The 26,084-nt window shown below is 42.9% G+C and overlaps 1 protein-coding gene across 1 annotated transcript in view; it reads right to left on the bottom strand.

Moving 5' to 3' along the window:
- The window catches only part of DIS3 (DIS3 homolog, exosome endoribonuclease and 3'-5' exoribonuclease), a 169,225-nt gene that overhangs the window by 116,674 nt on the left and 26,467 nt on the right, over positions 1-26,084 (bottom strand). Inside the window, exons 7-8 of the mRNA XM_033947503.1 lie at positions 19,753-19,866; positions 16,043-16,180 (exon numbers count right to left, since the gene is read on the bottom strand). Of these exons, the coding sequence (XP_033803394.1) occupies positions 16,043-16,180; positions 19,753-19,866 (252 nt within the window). The remainder of the gene's footprint in view (positions 1-16,042; positions 16,181-19,752; positions 19,867-26,084) is intronic.

The raw sequence follows: 26,084 nt of genomic DNA, 5'->3' as shown, positions 1-26,084 counted from the left end.
GATGCGAGGAATGGAGTGTCCATTCGTGAGGTTGCAGAAGACGACTCAAGTTGTCCGCCAAGCAATTGTTTGCCCCTTGGATATAGACAGCTTTGAGGAAGGTATTGTGGCGGACTGCCCAGTCCCAAATCTTCAGAGCTTCTTGACAAAGGGAGGCAGATCCCGTCCCTCCCTGTTTGTTGACATAACACATGGCAACTTGGTTGTCCGTCCGAATGAGGACTACTTGGTCGTTAAGAAGATGTTGAAAAGTGTTGAGAGCTTTGAGAATCGCTCTGAGTTCCAACAGATTGATATGACACTGACGATCCGTACTGGTCCAGAGGCCTTGAGTACGGACACCATCGAGATGAGCGCCCCAAGCGTAGGTCGAAGAGTCTGTTGTGAGGACCTTCTGATGGGGGAGCATTTGAAAAAGCAAGCCTCTGGAAAGATTGGAAGAGAGCATCCACCAACAGAGAGACTGCTTCAATGAAGGAGTGACTGTTATGTGTTGAGAAAGTAGATCGGAAACCTACTTCCAAGTGAGATGCCAGGGTCCACTGAGGAATTCTGAGGTGAGGTCTGGCAAAAGGAGTCACATGTACTGTGGAGGCCATGTGACCAATGAGTACCATCATGTGTCTCGCTGAGTTGGTAGAGAGGGAAGACACGGTATGACAGAGTTGAAGAAGAGCTTCCAGTCGTTGTTGTGGGAGGAATGCTCTGGTTGGACAGTGTCCAGAACAGCTTCAATGAATTGTAGATTCTGTGAAGGCTGAAGTTGAGATTTGGGAAAGTTGATTTCGAATCCCAAACTTTGTAGTCCATTGGGTCGCTACAATAACCCCTTGAGACTACCATTACCAGGCACTTGATGAACACTCTGGGAAACGAGGCCAGGCCAAAGGGTAGTACTCTGTATTGATAATACAGATTCCCCACCTGAAATCTGAGTTATTGACGGGAGGCTGGATGAATGGGGATATGAGTGTAGGCCTCCTTGAGATCCAGAGAGCATAACCAGTCGTTCTGCTCGAGAAGGGGATAAAGGGATGCCAGGAACAACATTCAAAACTTTTCTTTGACTATGAATTTGTTGAGAGCCCTGAGATTCAGAATGGGCCGCAGATTGCCCGTCTTCTTCGGAACAAGGAAGTAACGGGAATAAAATCCCCTGTTTTTCTGTTCCAAGGGAACTGGTTCGATGGCATGGAGACAAAGCAGAGCTTGAGCTTCCCGAAGAAGAAGGGCTGTATGGGAAAGATACTCTCTTGAAGGAAGCTCTGGTGGAACCTGAGTGAAATGAAGAGAGTATCCTTCCCTGATGATGGTCAGCACCCAGAGGTCGGATGTAATAGTCATCCATCGGTGATAAAAATGATGGAGACACCTCCTATAGGGGGAAAAAGAGACAGAGTCAGAACGGTGGAGGTTATATGCTCTGTTTGAAACAGTCAAAAAGGCTGAGTAGCCTTAGGTGCAGCAGAAGGTTGAGGTTTTTGTTGCTTCGGAGGCTGTTGTTTCTTGAGAGGAGGGTGATTATAAGGAGCCGTCCTCGGAGCAAAACACCGCTGATAGATAGGAGCAGTGCGTGTAGGTTTGGCAGGAGCTGGCTTTGGCTTAGGTCTGACAATAAAAGCAAAGGAGTTTTCATGGTCAGACAATTTCTTGGTGGCTGCATCGATAGATTCATCAAAGAGGTCATTGTCCTCACAAGGAATATTAGCTAAGCGTCCTGAAGTTTAGGGTCCATGTCAATGGTACGAAGCCAGGCAAGGTGACGCATAGCTACCGAGCAAGCAGCTGCCCGGGCAGACAATTCGAAAGCATCATAGGATGACTGGAGGAGATGTAATCAAAGTTGAGATAAAGAAGCAAGGACTTCTTGAAATTCAAAGTGCTTTTGAGTATGCAAATAACTCAAAAATTTAGGCAAAATTATATTTAAGGACTTTAGAGGACATCATAACATTTTGAGAAATGAGACGTCAAAATTCGTCCATAGTCTTCCCATCCCTTCCAGGAGTGCAATGTGCCTGGAACAGCTGGAATGGTATGAGGAGATCCGGTAATGCCCTGCCTGGAGAAGGACTCGAGGACGTTGAGGCAGCCTGGGTCAAAGATGAAACTTCGCCTGGAAAAAAGCATCAAAAGAATAGGGAGACATAGACGAGGTAATTGAGACTGCTGAGTCGTCGAGGTGTGGAAGTGGATACCTCGATCGAGGAGTCGACGGCCTAGGAGATGCAGGTGGCTTAGTGGAAGACAGGCACTCCTTAGAAGAAGAGCGATGCCTGGAAGCATGCCTTGAACGTCGATGAGAACTGTGCTTGGAAGCAGATCTCAAAGGTCGAGGAGCCTTCGCCCCGGCGATGGAAGCAGGTGATGCCACCAGGGAATGGATGGGGCTTGGAGCTGTGGATCGAAGCTCCAGAGGCTGGATGGAGGAATCTCGATGCACTCCCAAAGACTCTGCTTATTGCATGGAGGGTGAGGAGTCCTGTCGAGCAAAGACTCTGCTCCTTGTTTCACGTGCTAAGATGCCAGACCAGACACTCGCAAAGACTCTGCTCCTTGCATCGAGTGTGCATATGCCAGACCAGACACTCGCAAAGACTCTGCTCCTTGCATCGAGTGTGCATATGCCAGACCAGACACTCGCAAAGACTCTGCTCCTTGCATCGAGTGTGAATCTGGAGCTCGGGACAGAAGCAAAGAATCGACCTCGCGGGAGACTGCTGATTTTCCAGCTAAAGTAGAAGAGGCATTGTCAATGCAGAACTATATTTGCTCAATAACTGAACAAATGGCTGCCCAAACATGGTCTGGAAAGAAGCCGGCAAGGATGGATCCGCGTCTGAAACAGGACCATATGCCTTGGCTGGAGGATCCACCGAGGCAGTGGAAATGTGCTTCGACTTGGAAGTCTTAGTCACCTGAAACACCACCGGTGTAACTGTCTGCTGTGCTAGCTCACCTGAAGATTCAGGGGAAGATACAGCAGTCGTCGAGGAAAGAGCTGGTGCAAACGAGGAAGGCTCGAGGTCGAAGCAGTGGAAGCTGGTGGACCCTCGGTCGAAGTCGAGGCCGGGGTCGACTTTGGAGCCGAGGAAAAAGTGGATTCCATCTGGAAGAGCCTCTCCATTGAAAGTAGACGACATGTAAGCACGAGGTTGAAGAGCAGCACAGCAATCGCACGACTTCGGTTGATGGTGAGGCCCAAGGCACTTAAGGTATGTTTTAATTATGAGCTTTCAAACACCTGGAGCAATCCATCCGGTGTGCCACAAGGGTCTCCACTATCTCCATTGCTCTTCAACGTCTATATGTTCTCACTGGGCACGCAGAAAGGACTACAGGGTGAAACTGAAAGAAGCCAAGAGAGAGATACGTTTGGCGAAGGCACAGGCGGAAGAACAAATGGCTAAAAATGTAAAAAAGGGAGATAAAAATTTTTTCAGATATATTAGTGAAAGGAAGAAGATAAAAAATGGAATTGCTAGGCTAAAAGATGCTGGGAACAAATATGTGGAGAGTGATGAGGAGAAAGCAAATGTGCTAAACAAATACTTCTGTTCTGTGTTCACAGAACAAAATCCTGGAGAAGGACCGAGATTGTCCGGCAAAGTTACACGAGAAAATGGAGTAGATTCTGCGCCGTTCACGGAGGAGGGTGTTTATGAGCAACTTGAAAAACTGAAGGTGGACAAAGCGATGGGACCAGATGGGATCCATCCCAGGATACTAAGGGAACTCAGAGAGGTTCTGGCGAGACCTATTAAAGACTTGTTCAACAAATCTCTGGAGACGGGAGTGATTCCTGGGGATTGGAGGAAAGCGGATGTGGTCCCTATTCATAAAAGTGGTCACAGGGATGAAGCAGGAAACTACAGGCCGGTGAGCCTCACTTCAGTTGTTGGAAAAATAATGGAAGTGTTGCTGAAAGAAAGGATAGTGTATTTCCTTGAATCTAATGGGTTACAGGATCAGAGGCAACATGGCTTTACAAAAGGTAAATCGTGCCAAACGAACCTGATTGAATTTTTTGATTGGGTGACCAGAGAGCTGGATCGAGGACATATGCTAGATGTAATTTACTTGGATTTCAGCAAAGCCTTTGATACAGTTCCTCATAGGAGGCTGTTGAACAAACTTGAAGGGCTGAAGTTAGGACCCAAAGTGGTGAACTGGGTCAGAAACTGGCTATCGGACAGACGTCAGAGGGTGGTGGTTAATGGAAGTCGCTCGAAGGAAGGAAAGGTGACTAGTGGAATCCCTCAGGGTTCGGTGCTGGGGCCAATCCTGTTCAATATGTATGTAAGTGACATTGCTGAAGGGCTAGAAGGAAAAGTGTGCCTTTTTGCAGATGATACCAAGATTTGTAACAGAGTAGACACCGAAGAGGGAGTGGAAAATATGAAAAAGGATCTGCAAAAGTTAGAGGAATGGTCTAATGCCTGGCAACTAAAATTCAATGCAAAGAAATGCAGAGTAATGCATTTGGGGATTAATAATAGGAAGGAACCGTATATGCTGGGAGGAGAGAAGCTGATATGCACGGACGGGGAGAGGGACCTTGGGGTGATAGTGTCCGAAGATCTAAAGGCGAAAAAACAGTGTGACAAGGCAGTGGCTGCTGCCAGAAGGATTCTGGGCTGTATAAAGAGAGGCATAGTCAGTAGAAGGAAGAAGGTGTTGATGCCCCTGTACAGGTCATTGGTGAGGCCCCACTTGGAGTATTGTGTTCAGTTTTGGAGACCGTATCTGGCGAAAGACGTAAGAAGACTTGAGGCAGTCCAGAGGAGGGCGACGAAAATGATAGGAGGCTTGCGCCAGAAGACGTATGAGGAGAGACTGGAAGCCCTGAATATGTATACCCCAGAGGAAAGGAGAGATAGGGGAGATATGATTCAGACGTTCAAATACTTAACGTAGAACAAAATCTTTTCCAGAGAAAGGAAAATGGTAAAACCAGAGGACATAATTTGAGGTTGAGGGGTGGTAAATTCAGGGGCAATGTTAGGAAATTCTACTTTACGGAGAGGGTGGTGGATGCCTGGAATGCGCTCCCGAGAGAGGTGGTGGAGAGTAAAACTGTGACTGAGTTCAAAGAAGCGTGGGATGAACACAGAAGATTTAGAATCAGAAAATAATATTAAAGATTGAACTAGGCCAGTTACTGGGCAGACTTGTACGGTCTGTGTCTGTGCATGGCCGTTTGGAGGATGGGCTGGAGTAAGTCTCAACAGAAATTTTGGCAGTTGGAACTCAAGCACAGTACCGGGTAAAGCTTTGGATTCTCGCCCAGAAATAGCTAAGAAGAAAAAAAAAAAAAAAAAAAAATTTAAATTGAATCAGGTTGGGCAGACTGGATGGACCATTCGGGTCTTTATCTGCCGCCGTCATCTACTATGTTACTATGTAGCTAACCCAGCTGAGAATAAAACTATTTAGTTATGCAGATGACTTTATGATTATCATCCCATTCGCTAATTCTGTCTCTGAAACTATTCCCAAAGCTTCAGAAGCCATAAACATGATGGAGCACTGGATGACAAACTTTAGGCTCAAACTTAATTCAGAAAAAAAAACTTTCTTCGTTGCTTCGCCTCATCCGCTTGACACCAAATCACCACTATGTATCAATAAACTTAGTTACCCTATCCAGCCCACCATTAAGATACTAGGTGTAACTTTGGATCAATGCCTAGCCATGAAAGACCAGGTAGACTCCTTAATCAGAAAGGGATTCTTTACTCTCTGGAAACTCAGATCCATTAAAGCTTACTTCGATACATCAGCATTCAGAACCCTAGTCCAATCCCTCGTACTAAGTTTACTTGACTACTGTAACATCGCTTATTTAGCAATTTTCCAAAAGAATATGCAATGTTTACAATTGATGCAAAATGCAGCAGTCAGACTGATCTTTGGGCTGAGGAAGTTTGACCACGTGACACCCTACTACCGGCAGCTGCATTGGCTGCCAATGGCGGCGCGCGTAAAGTTTAAATTTGCCTGCTTCTGCTTTAAAGCACTACACAGACTTGCCCCTAAATGCATAACTGACCTTTTCTTCTTCTCAGCCAACAGACACAAGAGAAGCTCACATTCCAATTTTGTTTCCCCCCCAGTTCGAGGTTGTAAACTGAAAACACACCAAGCAGCATCATGGGGTAAAGACCTAGAACAATTGCTTTCGCCCACTACTTATGGGGAATTTAGGAAACGTCTAAAAACACACTTGTTCCTAAAGCATCTAGACAACTGATCCTCTCTTTTCTCTCCCCTCTATAGCGATTAACTTGTCCTTTTGATCACTCTCTCCTCAACAATGAATTTCCTATCCTATTAATTCTCTTTCTTCCTCCCCTCTTAAAGTCAATTCAATTTGTTACCTTTGCTTAATCTTCTGTAAATCGCATAGAACTTCACGGTATTGCGGTATATAAGCTGTTATTATTATTATTATTATTAAGGCACCTGGTATGTAGGTCCGGGAGAGAAATCGCACGCTGACACTGGCTACACTTCATGAAGCCGGTAGCTGGCCGGGACATAGAAGGAAAAAACAACCGCTGTAAGGTCGAAGCCCAATTCTCCAAATTTCCTAATCTCTGAAAATATTTCTTCATCTGTCTGCTCATTTTGCCCTGGGGGACAGAAGTTTAACACTACCTTTATATTCCTTCCCTTCACACATGGAATTTCTATCCATATGGATTCCACACTGCTATCTATGTCATGCAGAATATTTATTTTATTTGATTCAATTTCCTCTTTAACATATACCGCAACCCTCCTCCAATTTGATCTACTCTACCCTTGTGATACAATTTGTACCCAGGTAATACATTGATTGTCCTCCTTCCACCAGGTCTCTGAGATGTCTATTATATCTACCTCATCATTCAGTGCTATATACTCTAACTTTCCTATTTTATTTTTTAGGCTTCTAGCATTTGTATACAGACACTTCAAATTGTGTTTCTTCCTTGTAACTATAAGCTGCTGAGAAGACAGGGAACATTTGAGTCTTGCTCTGCCTTCTTCTTAAACCCTCTGGCTTTCTTTCACATTACTGGAACCTCTCTACTGGGACTCCCTAAATATCCTGTTTCAATAGTATCCTTCAAGGATACCTCTTTGATTCTTTCAAACTTGTTAATAGGAAACATTTACGTATAGTTTGCCTCTTTGATTTTCCATCAGTAAAGGAATGTGTCTACAAATGTTTCCTTGGTATTCATATATCATTTCTCACATCTTATTCAGCCTTTAGAAAAATGTTTAACATATCTTTTTGGTAAATTTCATGACTAATTTACTGTGATCCATGACATTTCAGGTTTCAGAAAATTGTTGTCAATATATTCCCTGCTAAACTTTATGATCGATTGTGATCTATTACATTGTTAGTAACTCTTGACTTGTAAACTCTACAGAACCGTGAGGTTGCTGCAGTATATAAGAACCTATGTAATGAAATGTAACACCGAACCATCTGCTCCCATGTGACTGACAGCTTTCCCCTGCATCTCAGTTTAAAAGCTACTCTATTTCCTTTCAAATGTTTAAACCAGCAGCCTGGTTCCATCCCGGTTAAGGTGGAGTCCATCCTTTCAGAACAAGCTCCTCCTTTCCCAGAAGGTTGCCCAATTCCTAATAAATCTAAATCTCTCATCCCTACACCATTGTCTCAACCACAGCCTGCCTGTCCTAACCCTTCTCTCCTGAGCAGAAGCCCCTGGAGACACATCCTCAGTGCGAGAGGATATTGCATCCCTTCGTGGGCAGGTCCTAGCTACAAGATTATCTCCTACTTCATCAGGGTGATGCTTTCCTTCTAGGAAACCTCATTCCTCCAAGGCAGCACAGGAGCTACCAGACTGGAGGTGGGACTTCTTTACAACATCCCTGTAGGTCTCCTCTAAATACTTCTGTCTCCCTCAGTTCCTCTATCCTCAAGGGAACATACTCTTTCTCTGACAGCTAGAGCTCTTTGCAGTGAGCGCACACATATAACTTCTCGCCAACCGGGAGAAAATCATACATGTGACACTCGGTGCAAAAGACTGGATAGCAACCCTCTTGTTGCTGGACTACAATCTACATCTTGTTATTGAGCTGATTGATTAATTAATTAATTAACCTTATTAAGCTACTAGGAATATATTAGACAAGTATAGAGAGCCTTAGGATTTTATTATACGCTTTATTTAGTGCTTCTTTCTTGGATAGTCTTCAGGTTATACTGTATGCTTATTTACTGAAAACGAATGCGAACCCAAGGTTTGTGGAGACTAGTAAGATGACTTTCTGCTGTGCAGGAGTTAAAATATGGAACTCCCTTGTGGGCCAAATACGAAATTGCCGTGAAAATGGCTTGTTTAGAAAACTACTCAAGACGCAATTATTTGTGGATGCTTTTTTCTAGCCAATAACTTGTTTCTCTGGTATAATTGATGAATTATTCACAATCTCTTTATATAAGCTTTGGTGTTAGTTTGCAGATATGATCTCTGAGGATTGTTTGTGTATTTGTCTTATTATGTTTTTTATAATTTTATGTATGTAAATTATGTAAACCGTTTGATGTTAAACGGTATAGAAACTTTTTAAATAAATAAAAAATACTGTTTGATTTTTTACAGGTAATGCAATATAAAGAGTTCTCCTACATAATATAACATAACTTTATTCTTTTATACCGCCATAACCAAAAAGATTTCTAGGCGGTTTACACCAAGGAAAGCTGGACAATCAGCAAAATACAATGATATAGAAATACAAAGTGTTTCATAAATGTATACAAAATACAAATATTTATTTAAATACAATTTTTAGTAATGATGACCTGTGTTAGGAGATGAACTTATCAAACAGCATCATCTTATTTGCTTTCCGAAAAAGTAGTAAGACGACATAGCTTGACAAATGCATTTACCCAACCAAGACTGCTATTTACCTGCTTGAAACACTAGGGTCCTGTCCAAAAAAGTCTTGTATCTACAACCATTAATTTTTGGGTAAGAGTTGTCCTAATTAGTATAACTAACAATAAATAAAGATTATAAGTAAAGAAATGAGCTTGGGGTGGGCGGGAGGGAATGGAGACTAAGCTAGACTGCCAGAAACTCTCTCTAGCAGAAGGTTCAAGCTTTCAAAACTGTAGAACTATAAAAGGCTAATATTCTAAGTTGAGTAAAATTTGTTCTTTTAAGATCTAAACTGTCCTATTATAGAAGGGAACCTACAATTCAGCTTTTCTCCCAAACCTATCAAAGCAAAATAATGTATACTTACCCAAAGATATGTCTTCTACTCTTCTCTCAGAAAGAGAATGTCCTCTTCCTCTCTTCTCAGAAATAATGCTAACTTGGATTTTCCCTCTCTTTATATAGATATGATTTGTAGGGGACTGCTCCAAGCAGACCCTTTGAAGTTCACAGAAACTAATTAACACCTAATTCAGTTCAGCAGCACTGGTTTCTGTTCTTTATGGCAAGACAGAAACTGACTTTATGTTTGTTTTAAACAGAGAGTTTGAGCACGAATATACAAATCCACAAAAATACTGAAGTTAAAGAAAAAAATAAATACGAGCAGAAAAGACTAGCTCCTATTGTCTCGCTTGAAGGACAACTGAAAGTCCTGAGGTAAGAGTGAAGCTTCCTACAAGAGATCTCGTGAGATGGGATTGACTACCCCACTTTTTCAGGAATAGAGTGGGATTGTACAAGAACAGAATTTGAGCTTTTGTAAAGTGAATATTGGGGTTCCTGAAGGAGGAGATATAAATTCCAAAATGGAGCTCTGTTGAATCCTACATGAACCAATTTGGAAGAACATAACTTTTCTGATTCAGATAAATTTTGTCATGTTTATTTTTTTATTTTCAACATGGTTTGTTGTTAATTTATTTGGACACATGAATTACGAATTATTTGGAGCATCTAGTAGTGATTTTACTGGGACTTATGTTTGATTAGCTTTCAATAGCAATGACAGTAGTTATTTATTTATTTTTTTACTGTTTATTTGAATATGAAACCTAATGATGTAATGGGGACCTCCCTTTGGGAGGTCCAGTTACAGAGCTTTGCTTAAGCCAATTATCAAACTAGGTCTCTCATACCGAGGGTTTCTATTCATCACATATATATTTGTTTCACTGAAATACACTTATTATGGAGTTTTGTGGATAAGACACATTCCTTATTTATTATTTTCATTTTTTAATTCCAGGATTTTGTTTATTTATAACATAGAAGCAATATATGCACTTATGAACCTTAATATCCTAGTTGCCCTTATTAGAGGTATTTTTCATCAGCCATCTATCTTGGCAAAAGGGCCATCTGAAAAATTCTCAGGCTAAATGTGTGATCGTCAGTGAGGACATGAAGGCTGCCAATCAAGTGGAGCAAGCTTCTTCCAAGGCAAGACAAATTATAGGTTGCATATGCAGGGGTTTCCTCAGCCGTAAGCCTGAAGTCATTATGCCTCTATATAGATCCATGGTGAGACCCCACCTGGAATACTGTGTGCAATTCTGGAGGCCGCATTACCGTAAGGATGTGCTGAGGCTGGAATCGGTCCAGAGAATGGCCACCCGGATGGTCTCGGGACTGAAGGATCTCCCGTACGAAGAACGGTTAGATAAATTACAGCTATACTCGCTCAAGGAGCGCAGAGAGAGGGGAGACATGATCGAGACGTTCAAGTATCTCACGGGCCGCATCGATGCAGAGGAGGATATCTTCTTTTTCAAGGGTCCCACGGCAATAAGAGGACATCCGTGGAAAATCAGAGGCGGGAAACTGCGTGTTGACACCAGGAAATTCTTTTTCACCGAAAGGGTAGTTGATCGCTGGAATGGTCTTCCACTTCAGGTGATTGAGGCCAGCAGCGTGCCTGATTTTAAGGCCAAATGGGATCGACACGTGGGATCTATTCGCAAAGTAAAGGCAGGGGAGGGTCATTAGGGTGGGCAGACTGGATGGGCCGTGGCCCTTATCTGCCGTCAATTTCTATGTTTCTATGTCTAGTTCTACAATGTATGTACTTTCTCCTCATTTAATGGAAGCATTCTTGGTTGGGGAGGGTGGAGGGGCACAGATTGCTATGACATGAATAAATTAAGCATTATGAAAAATTGTACTCAAGGTAAAAAGACATGCAACTATTTTGTAGATACTTTTCCTTTCAGCAGTCTTCAAATTTAAAAGTAGGTACCTACTACCCTACTACTCCCCCCCAACTCTGCCTCCTCTTCTCTCTCTACATCCCCTCACCTGCCTCTTCTTCGAATGCCTATAACTTTTTTGTCCTGTAACTTTACTGTGAATGTCAATTGTAATCCATTCTGAGCTCCCGGGAGAACAGGATAGAAATCTAAATACATAAATAAATAAATACATTCACTTTCAAAACTGGTGCAAAGACCATGGATAAAAAGATAGACTCAGTGTTCTCCCTAGGGCCTTTTAGCCGGGCGATCCGCCCGGGTAATTTAGGTGACCGCCCGGCTATCATCTGCTGTGAATTCTGCTGCTGCCACCGGTGCTGCTCAACACCAAAAAACAAAACAAAACAAAAAACAAACGGCTTGGAGATTTCACGCCTTAGCCCATAGCGAACTTATGCTCCGGGGCTCTAACGTGTGCATGCCAGCTTCCCTTCTCTTCCCTCCGAAACCGGAAGTTATGTCCGGGGGCAGGGGGGGAAAGAGAAGAGCAGGGAAGCCGGCACGCACATGTTAGAGCCCCGAAGCATGCGTTCGCTACGGGCTAAGGTGGGAGACAAGTCAGTGAAGCTTACAATTTGCTTTTCTTGCTGCCGGGTCCTGCCTACTTTCTGTTTCCGCGAAGGCAGGACCCGGCAGTATTTCCCTAATAGGTCGATCGCGATCTTGGGCCAATCAGCCTTCCTCTCCCCGATGGCAGAATTGACGTCGGGGAGAGGAATGCTGGTCGGCCTGAAGCAGGGAGAGCTTGGGGCAGCAGCGGCGGCTTTGGAGCCTGTTATCTGATGGCGGCGGCTTGGGGGCCTGTTCCCCAATGGCAGCGGCAGTTGCAGTGGCTTGGGGGAGGGCAAGGAGAAAGAAAGAAAGAGGGCAGGCAGGGAGACAGAAGGAAAAAAGAGAAACAGAAAAAAAGAAAGGGGGCATGAAGAGAGAAAGAAAGAAAGGGAGGCAAGGAGAAAGAAAGGGTAGGGAGAGAGGAAGAAAAAGTTGTGGGAGGGAATGAGGTCTGGAGGAGAGGAAGCATACTGGCTGAAAGAAGGGAAGAAAGATTGGATGCACAGTCAGAAGTAAGTGCAGCCAGAGACTCATGAAATCACCAGACAACAAGGTAGGAAAAATGATTTTATTTTAAATTTAGTGATCAAAATGTGTCTGAATTTATATCTGCAGTCTATATTTTACACTATGGTCCCCTTTTACTAAACCACAATAGAGGTTTTTAGCGCAGGGAGCCTATGAGCGTCGAGAGCAGCCCTGGGCATTCAGCGCAGCTCCCTGCGCTAAAAACTGCTATCGTGGTTTAGTAAAAAGGGAGGGGGTATATTTGTCTATTTTTGTATGGTTGTTACTGAGGTGACAGTGCATGGAGTCATCTGCTTTGACCTCTTTGAAAAAACCCCGGAATAGGAATGATAATTAACATTTTCTATGCATACAGTGTGCTTTGTGTTTTTTACTTGGTCATTTTAAAAGTAGCTCGCAAGCCCAAAAAGTGTGGGCACCCCTGCTCTAGAACATCGCTCCTTAGTTTTATCAAGTGGTGCAGTAAGGGGCCAGCACTTTACATCTTATCTCCTCATGTACAGCACGGTCCTTTATTCTAAGCAGCTTTGGCACTAACAGTACTACAGGTGCCTTATGCTACTTTCACTATCACTTGCAATCAGGTTTGGCATTTTATCATGGTTTTGTTTTTTTATTTAGTTTTTCACCAGTATTTTCATTTATTTATTAAAGCAGCCTTTTTTAACAGCCTGATGCCCCTCCCCTATCAGTGTGAATCCAATCCACTGCCGACACTTTTTTGGTGCCTCTTTCAACGGATCAAATATCATAGCCCCACTGTCACGTGTTCACATTTATTCTGCGTACGAGTTTATCTCATCAGTGCAGAGACCTTTTCGGTAAGTCCATTTCACTCTCCCTTTTTTACTTTTCCGAGTGCTGTGGTTTTATTCTTTGGTTTTAATAGAAGCTCATTTGAACAATAATTTAGATCTTTCCCAGGTTTCACTTTTCATCTACACAGTCGGCTTGTCTTTGAGCTACTATCGGCTTATGTTTTCAAGATACACTGTATTATCAGCTGTTCATTTTCCATACATTTACTTTTGCCCTGTTTAGGTCTATATAGTCTAGGCATACTGTTTGTAACCAGCCATCATTTTAAGTATGTATATGGCCTATTCTGGGGGGGGGGTTAAGTTCTTTTAGCATGTTATTTCATTAATTCTGAGTTCGGTGTTAACAATATATTGTTCTTGGGTTTTAGTTTACACATTATTTATTCTTTTCTATGACATGTTCGCATTGCAATTTTACTCAAAAGTATAAATAGGTATCCATATTTCCATTCATCACGGTGCTCTGGTTTTGGCTTCAGTATTTGTCACTTCCATCCACAAGGTCTGGCTATCCGTTACCGTCTCATATTTTAAAGACTCAGTCGTTATAATTAGCGGTGATCCACACGTCTCTTCATAATGGACATGTCTGATTTTAGCATTTGGATCTTAGTACTATGGGTTTGGTCTTTTCTGGTTTCGTTTCTATAGTCTGCTTTTCGTCTGGAGTCTTTTGAGTTTAGAATTACATTTTATGACATATTTTTATGGTTATAATTGTATGACAATGTCTAAATCAGTCAAGTTATCCATTCTTTTTATTATTTTTTGTCCCCTCATACAGTAGCAGACCGCCCCGGGTGCCAGCCCTAGGGGGGTACACAGCCGGCTGGATCCAGAACTTCCGAGCTGCTCTAAATGGCACCTGCACCTTAGCGCGGCTGCTGTACTTATTTCGAAGCAGAATCGGCAGCCACACTGAAGTGCAGGAAGGTCCCCCGATGACTGCATTTGCCGCCTCTGCAAGATGTAAGTGACGTCGGAAGTGGTGGACCGGCAGCTGCAGTCATTGCGGAACCTTGCCGCAACTCTCTGTGTCTGCCGACCCACCCCCTCCAACGTCACTTACATCTTCCAGAGGCAGAGGCAACAGAAGCAGTCATCATGGGACCTTGCTGGTTTGGAGGGAGAGAGGAGCATAGAAGGGTGGTGGAGGGAGAGAAAGGGGGCAGATGCTGATGGAATTGGTGTGCAGGGAAAGGAGAGAGAGAGACATAAGGGGGAAGGATACTGGATGGAATTGGGTTGGAGGGAAAGAAAGGGGGCAGATGCTGATGGAAGTGGGGGGAAGGGAGAGAAGAGAGTGAAATTCCAGACCATGGGTGTGTGGGAGAGGAAAGGGACGAAGAGGAGAGAGATGCCAGCCCATTGGAGGAGGGAAGGGAAGAAGATGGATACCAGAATAATAGGGGTGAAGGGAGAGATGGAAGTGGAATACAAGGAGAGAAGATGCCATATAGAAGGGGCAGAGAGAGGGTAGACAGTGGATGAAAGGAAGAGAGTGACAAGGCTATGAGGAAAGCAGAAACCAGAGAAGACAATGTAGAAAAAAATTCTATTTATTTATTTTTTTGCTTCAGGGGAGCTGCATTGCTGTTTCTGTGGTGTTGCACTGTATGCAGAGTCCAGCTTCTTGGTGGTTCAATTTAACATTTGTCTAAGTTTTTCTATTTTATCCCCCCTTTTACAAAACTGGAGAGTGTTTTTTTAGCACCAGCCATGGTGGTAATTGCTCAGAATTCTATGAGAGTCTGAGCTGTTACCACCATGGCTATAAACCACATTACAGTTTTGTAAAAGGGAGAGGGGTTAGTTTCTGATTACATATTCCATACTAGGCGAAGGTGTTTTCTGTGTGTTCGAAAGACATGGTTTTCAGTTAGGATTGACTGTGTAGGATTGATCTGTACTAGTCTGGCTAGTTTAGTTTTACAATGGGTGTATTGATGTACTGCTCACTGCAGTATGTAAGATGCTGCCTTTTCCTAGGTACACTCTTGTGTGATGTGTGGATTGTTACTAAAAATTATGTTTTTCATACAGATGGGGGGGTGTCAAAAAATGATGGGCCTCGGGTGTCACATATGCTAGGTACACCACTGCCTTCATAGTTTATATCTAATCCACAAGCCTGCTTTTAGGACCTACAGGGTATGTATCCCTCTGATTCATGACAATTTCACTTCTCATGTTATCTTATCCATTCTTTTTATTATACAACTGCCCAGATAAGCATCATTCTTTGACGTGATTGGACCTTGAAAACTAACGGCAACAGTGTTCTCCCCAGAAATTTTTTCCAGCCATGAAAAACATTTGCTGCATTTAGTGTGCCACAAAAACCATTTGCTCCGTTTAGTGTGCCGGAGTTAAAAAAGTTTGAGAGACGCTGCTCTATACCATTTGAAAGAGGGCAAATATCTAATTATTCACTTCTAGAATTGGATACTTCTTAAATTTAATAAAAAATTATGGAACAAGTGTCAAACTTTAAGAAAGGCACTCATATTGAGCAATGGAAAATAATTAATAATAATTAACTAATACAAATAGTACACATTTATGGCTCCTTTTACTAAGCTGCGATAGCAGTTTTACCACGCGCTTAGCTCGCGTAGAATTGCTGCACGTGCTAGACGCTAACACCAGCATTGAGCTGGCGTTAGTTCTAGCCGTGTAGCACGGCAATTCTGCATGTGCTAAAAACGTTATTGCAGCTTAGTAAAAGGAGCCCTTAATTTTCCCCACCACCAAATTTCCCCGTCCCGCCCCACCTGGCTACTTTTTCATGCCACCCGGCTGGAAAAAATTTCTGGGGAGAACACTGTAGACTATTGCCTCATTAAGAACTTTTCTGAAAACAATGGTTTACAAACTCAAAGGAAAGGCTATGAAAACATTTGCTTACATTAGGATACCTGGAGTTTCTGGGCCAGCCATCAATAGCAACAATAATCCGCTGCCCTTCTAACACAGAAGCCTGCCTGGTCTCTATCCGGATTCGAGGGATTCTGCGATCTGCAGGTGTGAACAAATGCTTTGTTGCCTGCAAAGAATAATATCATTGAATTTGTTCAACTTAAACACAGAAGTAATTTAAAAAAAAAATCTCAACCTGTGTTTTGTAGAAAGAATGTTCTCCAATTTCATTTAAAGAGATGGAATCTCTAAACCTTCTGTCTAAGAATATGCCACCATTGTTACTACAGTTCTTAGAATTAGCTCAAGTATATGAAAAACAATCCTGGCAGATCCATCTTAAATATGGCCCCATGCACATGATACGTTTGTCCAATTTGCATACTTGCTCTTATATCTATATCTATATATACATCTATATACATCATATATATATATATATATATATAGATAGATAGATATAATAATAATAATACACACAGTATTGCTGCCATGCCCAAATCATACTTGACTATGAAAAGATTTGGGGGTCCGTTTACTAAACTACGATAAGCACTAATGCATGCCTATTGCAGGTTGTGCTCATGTGTCCTGCAGTTGTTGTGGGATTGGTGTACGCTACTCCTGTGCTAAAAAATAGATTTTATTTTTTAATGAAGGGCATGTGTTTGGGATTGGAGAGTAGGTGTACTCTATGCTAGTCAGTAGGCATAGATACACTGCTGCATACTTATCGATTAGTCCATGGTTAGTGCTGGATCCCTTACCGCCTAGAAACAGGAACAGGGAAGATTAGGTTCTTTCCTCCACAAAAGAGGCATGATATCAATACACCTCAACCTGGGAAGGCCATCTGTGAAGTTTGGAGCAAAAACGAAGCTCTTAACTATAAAAAAATATAGTTTTATTCAAGTCTGGAAAATCCAAGATGGCCACCGGGTGTCAATTTTGCAATTAAAATGCCCAGGAAATGAACAGGGACCTCCCCCTAAAGTGGCGATTTTAGGAGTGGGGGGTTAGGGCATGCAGGGAAACCATCCAACCCCCCTTTTTAAGACCCCCCCAAATCGTCAAGGCAGGCTGTCACCCTGTTATACTCACTGTGATACAGAGATGCAGGGGGAAAGCAGGCAATGCTATTCATAGAATATAAGGAGATCAAATGCCTCAGGAAGCTGTAAAGCTGGATTTCAAGTCTTCCGACTACCCTATTGGCCCAACTACCAGGGCCAGTGACCTCCACCACCTTAGGATTCATCACACAACCACTGGGTGAAGGCACGCGATCCGTCTCCGATCCCGGGCATGCTTCACATAACCGCACCAGCCTGTGCTGCACCCACTAGCGAATGAACCTGGGGTGAGCTGGCTTCCGATTCCCGATCTGTCCAGCAGGCTGTCCAGGAGGCTTACTGCAATTTCTGCTAACAGGGCACCCCCCAGAAGCAAACAATCTAAATATAAGAGTCTGCGATTTTCCACCACAAGGATGTCCCTGCAGGGAACCTCCACAGCACGATGGCCGACCCACGAGGGAATACGAGCAGAAGAAATAAACCTCTACAGGCTTGGCATGTAGAAAGCAAAAACTGGATGCTATTGAACATGCCCCAGGATGTGCTGGTAGAGGGTTATGAATTCAATTAATTGAAGCTTTCTATAGTGCCGGGTGGCTAGAGATGCATAACCCATAATAACATGCACTACCCGCTAATAGGCAGGATAAACACCTCCTGAAAATCCAGAACCAATGAATACAACCTTGCCATAGTCCTGGCAACCTGCAATGGACCTTCTGGAGCCTCCCAATGCTTTGTTAGCAATACAGCAATATCTGGATGTGAAGGAAAAAAGGAGGTCTGGGGCTTAGAACTGCTCATAACATTTTGCTGAGCAGTGGGTACTACATCTTCAGAACCCCTAACAATTCTGTAATGACCTCCAATAAAGCTGCCAGCTTAAAAAAAAGGCAGAACACCGCTGGGTTCTTCCCCTGGTCCAGACTCTTAACTGGTGGTCTCTGCCTGAGACCCCCAAAGCTCCCAAAATTGAAGATTCATCTGGAGGGAATAAAGACATTTATTCTGACCCCCAGTGATCCCAGTCCTTCTTCGACTGGCACTCCGATTCCTGAAGAGGAACTTTCAAGGGGGAAGCCACGCGTAGTGAGGGAAAAAAAACCATGTACGACAGCTGGTGGGACCTCAGAAGGCACCGATAGCCCATCTAGCAAACATAAAGCAAACTTAAGTCTCACAAAATCAGTGGTAAAGTCCTGAATGGGATGCCTTGGGGATACTTGCAGGGACTCCTTGTCTTTTCATAGGTCCAAAGGCATCCATGAGTCTGCACTTCACTATGATACCGTCGCTGACCAAGGGCTTCAAGGAGAATTTTTCCCCAAAAAATGAGCAACCTCTGACTCCATCGCCCTAGAGGGACCATGGGGGCTCACAGTTGCCACCTATGCACATAAAACAAATGCACAAATCTAGCGTGAATCGGGTAAAACAGCCTGAGGAGTTCATATCTATCAATTTTAAGTCAAAACAAAGGTGTTTGCGAGGCAAAACAGATTGAAAAATCCAAGATGGCTGCCGTGGCAGTGTTTTGGCACCCAAAAATGGTCTGGGAGAGCTAAATAAAAGTCCAAAAAGTATAGGAAAGGGGTTTTTGGAGATAGGAAACCTAAATACAAGCCCCAGAACCCCCTAAAACAGCAATTTAAGGACCTCCCCCCCCATTTGCCTCATAAACAATAATGGGCAGCGCTCATTATACTGCTGGTGTTGTGCCTGCTTCAGCTCACAGAAAGGCTGGAAAGTGGTAGAGAATTACTGCCTTAGGCAAATATACAAAAATTATCCAAATGCTTGTTTCTTCAGTTGCACATCTTCGTGGGGGGGGGGGGGGAGGTGGATTGCAACCAGCAACTGATAAAGTCCCCAGGGACCAACACAGATACCAAACAGCTTGCACTCAAGCTCCAGCAGTAACCATGAGTGAACTTCACTACAAGGGGAATGGTCTCTAAGCCACAAAAGAGCTAGTGCAGGCAGGCTAGGTAGGTGCCCTGAACCAGGGTTACCCTCCCAGCTACAGACCTCTTACAGCAAGTGTCTGTCTCTCCACTCAGGCAGAGCTGCCCCAGGGAACCTGGGGACCTCTGTAGCACTGAAAAACCTCTGAAAGTGGACCAAAAAGTCCTAAAATAACAAACTGAAAACAAAGCAGAGCAGAAAGACACCTTCAATTCATGTGTAGAAGGAGAAACTGATGAGCACTGAACACAGAGCAGGGAGAGAGGAGGCAGAGACGAAAAAGGTAGATGATGCCTTCTACACAACTTGTGATTAGAGGTGAATAACCACTGGTTCAAGACTCAAATTCCTTTTTGCACTAGAACAGGTGTATTGTTCCCATGCTAATGACCACACACTAATTGGGAAATTAGTGCATGGCTATTAACTGAGGAAATTGAAAGTGTGACCATTTTTCGAATAGCCCCCAGTAAAAGTGGCCTCTGTGTGTGGGAAATCTACAATCTAATAGTGCAGGCCACTTTTTAGCACAGCTTAGTAAAAGGGCCCCTAAAACCCCCCACTAATCAGAACTTTAAAAAAAATGTTGGGAAACCATCTACATAACGTTTCCAGATGAGGAAAGAGAAATACTTATTATGACTGTGCTACTGCTTACCTCCTTGATCTGTGACTTAGACAACATGCCACAATAAGGCCTCCAATTTCTTTTAATAATGCCCACCACTCTTCCTGAAGGTTTCAACATACTCTTGCTGGCAGTGCTCTTTAGCTAGGAGGTAAAAGGGTTAAAACATATTCATATTGTGCTTGAACTCAAGACTTTAATTCTTATGGCTAATAGAAAAAGAACACTAGGAGGTACATGAACTGTTAATGACATCATGTCATCATTCTCCTCTTCTCCCTTATTGTGACACTATTGCATAGCAACATGACTTACATCCACAACTTTTTATTTTATGAACAGGTACAACAGCCGATTCTGTTGCCAAGAGTGCAGGTAAAACTAAAATCTACAAAAGCGTGATGGAATACGCTGTAAATCCTTGAATGTAAATTGTTCCAATTTTAAGAGATAAAAGGGATGGGACTTGATGTACCGCCTTTCTTTGGTTACAATCAAAGCGGTTTACAAATTATATACAAGTACTTATATTGTATCTGGAGCAATGTAAATGTCAATAATATAGCTATGTGATATTCTATAAAATGGCACTTAATGGTAATGGTGGGTAGTTTACAGGCGGGCGTACACATGGTTAGAATTTGAGAGGAGCGTGGATAGGATGCACCTTTATTACATCCACAAAATCTAGTATAAATCACAGCAAGTGATCCAGTACTGACTAAATGTATCTTTATTGTAAACCGTTTCTATCCCATGTACTGTCAAATGTATCTTTATTGTAAACCGCTTCGAACTTCACGGTATAGCGGTATATAAGAAATAAATTATTACTGTCAAATGTATCTTTATTGTAAACCGCTTCGAACTTCACGGTATAGCGGTATATAAGAAATAAATTATTATTATTATTATTTTAGAAAATATATAAAAGAGAAGAAAAAGGGTCTCAGAAATCTGCTCAAAACCAACCATAAGTTCAAAGGCTTGAGTCTTATTGGTTACAGATCTCAATCATAGACCATTGTAAAAACCCTCATGTATAAATACTAAGCACCTAATTCTACAATTTTTTAGTGTGATCTGAACATTGAAGTTAATGTGCTTTTAGGACATGACAAATTTCACTATAGCACCTAGAACTTTCTTACTCCTTGCCCAGCCACCCCTGTTGCCATCTCTAAAACTGTAATTTCTTTGTTGGTTTGATGTTGCTAAACTCTTAGGAATCCAGAGCACAAATTAAGGGACTCCATAGGATGACCTTGCTGTCAAGTCTTACAAGATCAGCATTGGAGCTAAGGTAGCATGGAAATCAAACTCACTGAAAGCTCAGCGGTGCTAAACCAAATAAAAACAAGCTGCAGCCAAACTTTTCCTGGGACTTTGCTCAGCGTTTTGCATGCAAATGGAGAATTATTCTTACATTTTCTTTCAAATTATTTGATAAAGTTGCAAAATATATGTTGTTTTAAAGCTGGAGAATTGCCTACCTTAGAGTCATAAGTAAATAAACTGGTTAGATATGACAAGCATAATAGCAATGTCTGTATTACGATCTTCACTTTATTATCTTTTTTTTTTTGGTTGCCTGTGATAATTATTCATGTAATATTTACTCAGTTTAATCTCTTCCTTTTTGGGGATTATAAGTATATTTAGTGTTTTCTTTAGTTAAGTTTTTATTTCTTTTGGAATTTGCCTGAGTGTGAAAACCTATTTATTTACTTTTAATCTAGATATTATTTCTTGTTGCAATAATTATAATTTGCTAGTTAAAAAAATAAGATGCTGGATATGCAACAATATGGAGAGAGAGAGGAAGTACAGGGGGGGACTACTGGCTGGTAGAGTCAGGAGCAGCTGGACTGGCAATCTCAGGTGAGAGTGGTGGGTGGGGGAGTGGTTGACTAGGGAGCTGACAGGGAACTGGGCTAATGCAATAAGTGAAGCAAGCAGGCAGTGGGAACTGTGCTGCCCGATTCAGGAAAAAGAAATTTCGATTCGATTCAGCCTATTGAATCGATTTTTCATTTTGATTTTCCTGCCCAATCGGATGGTTTTTTCCAAACATCCTGGTGGGTTTATTTTATAGCCTCTTCACCCCCTTTGCCCTCTCCTACCCACACTGGTCCTGTGGTGTAAACAAAATAAACAAAAAATTATTTTCCTCTCTCTGTTAAATCCTAGCTCTGGATACACATTTCAAATCTGATCTATTGTAATCACAAAACAGAAAATAAAATTATTTTTCCTACCTTTTGTTGTCTGGTCATTTTTCAAATCATGTTGGTCTGGTTGTCTTCTGATCAGGCTCTCCTTCTTTCTTCTTCCATCTCTGTCCTCCCCTTCTGTTTCCCTTTCCTCCCCCGGAGGTCTGGCATCTTTCCTTTTGTTCATCTCCATCCCCCCACATTTGCAGCAATGGACCTCCCATCCACAAATCCACCATCTCTCCTTTTCTCAACTACCCTTTCATCCAGCATCTCTCTTCTGTATCCCTGTCCCTATTCTCCTCTCCAGCACTGTCCCCCTTGTGTGCCTGTTCCTATGCTCCCGCCATGCCCAGCAACTCTCCCCATATCCAGCTTTTTTCTCTCTTCCTTAACTCCTGTATCCCCTTCCCCAGGTACAGGCTTTCTCCTACTATCTCTCCTGCCATCCTCTACCCTGCCCACCTACTTTGGAACAATATCTGTCCCTCTTGTACCCTTCCCCTTGTGGTCTTGCATTTCTCTCTCCCTCTCTCCATTACTCCAGCACCTCTCCTTTGCTTTCCTCTCCCTCTTTTTGGTTTGGTCTCTCTCTTCCCTTCACTTCACCCAGGTCTGGCATCTCCCCTCACCTGTCTTACTCCTTCCTCCTCCTCCCTCTGCCTGCCTCCCCGATGAAAGCACTCTTCCTCCTCCTCCTGCCGCAAAGGCCTGCTCCCCCCACCTTGAAGGCACTCTTCCTCCTCCTCCCTGCCGTGAAGGCCTGCTCCCCCCGCAAGCCTGCATGTTCCCCCAACTTCCCCGCTCTTACTTTAAGCAGCTAATACAGCAGCCTGCAGGATCGCTGTTGCTATAGCGATCCCTGCGGATGCCCGTCGTTCTCAGCGGCATGTTATCTCTGTCGCGATCCTGCCCCTGACGTCAGAGCAGGGGCAGGACTGTAGCAGAGAGAATGTGCTGCTGAGGACAACGGGCAGCTGCAGGGATCGTTATAGCACCAGTGATCCTGCAGGCTGCTGTATTAACTGCTTAAGGTAAGAGCGGGGAAGCTGGGGGAAACATGCAGGCCTTTCTGACTGACCCTCCCCCCTCAAGCAGGAGCGGCAGCAGACGGCCAGCAAGAGTAAGCGATGCCGCTCCTGCTTTAGGAAGGCACGGGGGAAGGGTCGGTCATCGAATAGGGAGGCCATTTTTTTTTTTTTTTTTAAAGTCAAATCTTTTTATTGAAGAGAAAAAAGAAAGACTAACATAAAAATACAACAAAATAAACAATCAGTAAACATGAGCAGCAGCAGACAACATAGCATACAAGATGTTACATTTCTTAACAGTACCGTGTAATGTATTTGCTTTGGGATACCATGAATCGCACGTAGATTAAGCACCAGAGTCACAGTAATGTTGCAGTGAAGACCAGGTAATATGAAAAGATTTCTGGGAGCCTCTACACTCAGCCAATCGTAGTTCGTATTTATAGCACAAAAGAACCATATTCCACCACTGAGCCACAGGTATTGATGAGGTACATTTCCAGTGAAGAAGTATTGTCTTAATGGCTAGACCCATGAGAATGTCATAAAGGGCAGAACATGGGCGAGAGAGTGGAGGCTCCAGTATGGCAGATCTTAAAATTACCTGATTGTATGTCATATTCGGAGACAAGGAGAAAATTTGACCAATAACAACTCCCACCTCAGCCCAAAATGTGAAGGCCGAATGGCAATCGAATAACATATGCTGGAAGGTTCCCAGATGAGTCTTGCAACGCCAACAATTGCTGGAAGAAGTTGGAGAAGCTCGATGTTGTTTGACAGGAGTCCATAGCGACTTATGAAGAACAAAGAATAAAGATTGTCTAAGAGACGCCGAATGAAGCGGTCTGTTACAGTAACTCCATACCTGCAGCCAGCGTTGGTCGGATACAGGAAATTTGAGATCTTGAGACCACTGACGCTGGATCGGTAGGGAAGCATCTGAATCGACAGTTTGTAGTAAATCGTATATCCTAGACATCAAATGAGGCTTAGTACTCCATGTAGATAATAGATTGGTTGTAGGGAAGGAGCTCCGCAGCAGACGCTCTAACTTAGATCCATAAGCCGCATATATACTGTGACGCAATTGGAGGTATCTATAAGTCTGATGAGAAGGTAAGTTATATTTGAACTGCAGTAGGGCAAAAGGCATTAAGGTATGATTGGTCAGAATGTCTCGTATATGCCATATACCCGCCTTAATCCAAGACGTCCAATGCACCATATTTGAACCAATAATGATGTTAGGGTTACCCCAAATATTAGATGAGACAGTGGTATAAACCGGGTGTTTTAGAGTGCAACCCAAAGCCAAGACTGCCTTTTGGGTGGTATGTAATACCTCCCACTTGGGAAAGCATGTAACTGTTTTGGAGTAGATGGCTTCATGTAAGGTATAAGGTAGTACTAGATCTCTTTCTAGTATGTACCAGTAAGGTACAAAAACGCTGGTAGGTGATATAGTCCATATGCTAGCACCTCTTAAGATTGCTGCGGTAGCATATCGGCTATATTGAGGGAAATTAACTCCTCCCACAGAGTATGGTTTCTTGAGAGTGGATAAAGCTATACGGGAAGGCTTTCCAGACCATAGAAATTTAGTCAAGATACGATCGATTTGTTTGAATAAAGAAGATGGCAATGGCAACGGTAGCATTTGCAACACATATAGTATTTGGGGGGTCACCATCATTCGTATGGTCTCCAATCTGCCCCACCAAGTCAAGTGCAAGGGAGACCACTGATGACATAGGGTGTGAATTTTGGAAATCAAGAGTTTGACATTATGGTCAACCGTATCTTGCCAGGTATTACAAAATTGTATTCCTAGATATTTAAGAGTTGTGGAACACCACGTAAGTCCATATGGTGCAATCATAGCTTGCGTACAGTATATGTTCAGAGGCAGCACTTCAGTCTTATCCCAGTTAATGGTATATCCTGAGAGACGCCCAAAACTGGAGAGAAGATTAAGTATCGCCGGCAAAGACACAGTAGGGTTGGATACATATAATAGTACGTCGTCTGCAAAGGCAGACAAACGCACCTCATTGGGTCCTATCTTTATACCAGTAAAGGCTGGGTCTGAATCTAGCCTGCGCAACAAGGGTTCCAGGGCCAGATTGAATAGGAGTGGGGACAAAGGGCACCCTTGCCTAGTTCCTCTAAAGAGGGAGAAATAGGAAGAAAAATAACCATCCACATTCAATCTGGCCCTAGGATTGGTATAAAGTATATGAATCATATCTATGAAATCTTGTCCCAGTTGGAACCAACTTAAAGTATAAAATAGGTATTTCCATTCCACATAATCAAAAGCTTTTTCTGCGTCCAAAGACATCACGCAAGTTGGAATGGTAACATTGCGTGCAGCCTGTAGTATATGACAGAAGACTCTAGAGTTATCCGCAGTCAGTCTACCTTTAACAAAACCACATTGAGTAGGATGTATAAGCAAAGGGAGGGCCGTAGCAAGTCTGTCTGCAAGAAGTTTAGCATAGATTTTACAATCATAATTGAGTAGTGATATGGGTCTATAATTTTTTGGGAGCATAGGGTCACGCCCAGGTTTGGGAAACACTACTATATCTGCTTCAACAAAAGTTCCATCGCCAGACTTGTTATTCAAAAAGGTAGAATATAGTGTTGATAGTTTAGGAATAACAATCTTTCGAAAGACTTTATAAAATCCCAATGAGAATCCATCTCCTCCCGGCGCCTTGCCAGATTTTAGACCATCTATGGCCTCTCCAATCTCCTTTTCAGTTATCTGAGTGTTTAACTTTTCCAGCATCAGAGATGGTAACTCAGGAGGGGACATACCTTTGAAAAAATCAGTGAAATCAGCCTCAGAGGGATCTACTCCCGACTTATATAAATGCTCATAAAATGATCTAAAAGAATTAGTTATTGCATGAGGATCTGTAATAATAGATGTATCCGGTTTAAGAGCTTTGATACGGCCCGCTCTTTTCTTCTGCTTAAGGTAATTGGCCAACAGTGCCCCCGCTTTGTTACGGTGCTCATAGTAAAGGGCTCCCTCTGTCACCAGTATCACACCAGCTCGCTCTGATAATATGGAGTTATACTGAAATTTAAGCTTGCGTAGCTGAAG

The sequence above is a fragment of the Geotrypetes seraphini genome, chromosome 6 (genome assembly GCF_902459505.1).
Source record: "Geotrypetes seraphini chromosome 6, aGeoSer1.1, whole genome shotgun sequence".
NCBI lineage: Eukaryota > Metazoa > Chordata > Amphibia > Gymnophiona > Dermophiidae > Geotrypetes > Geotrypetes seraphini.
This window is presented reverse-complemented; position numbering and strand designations above follow the sequence as displayed.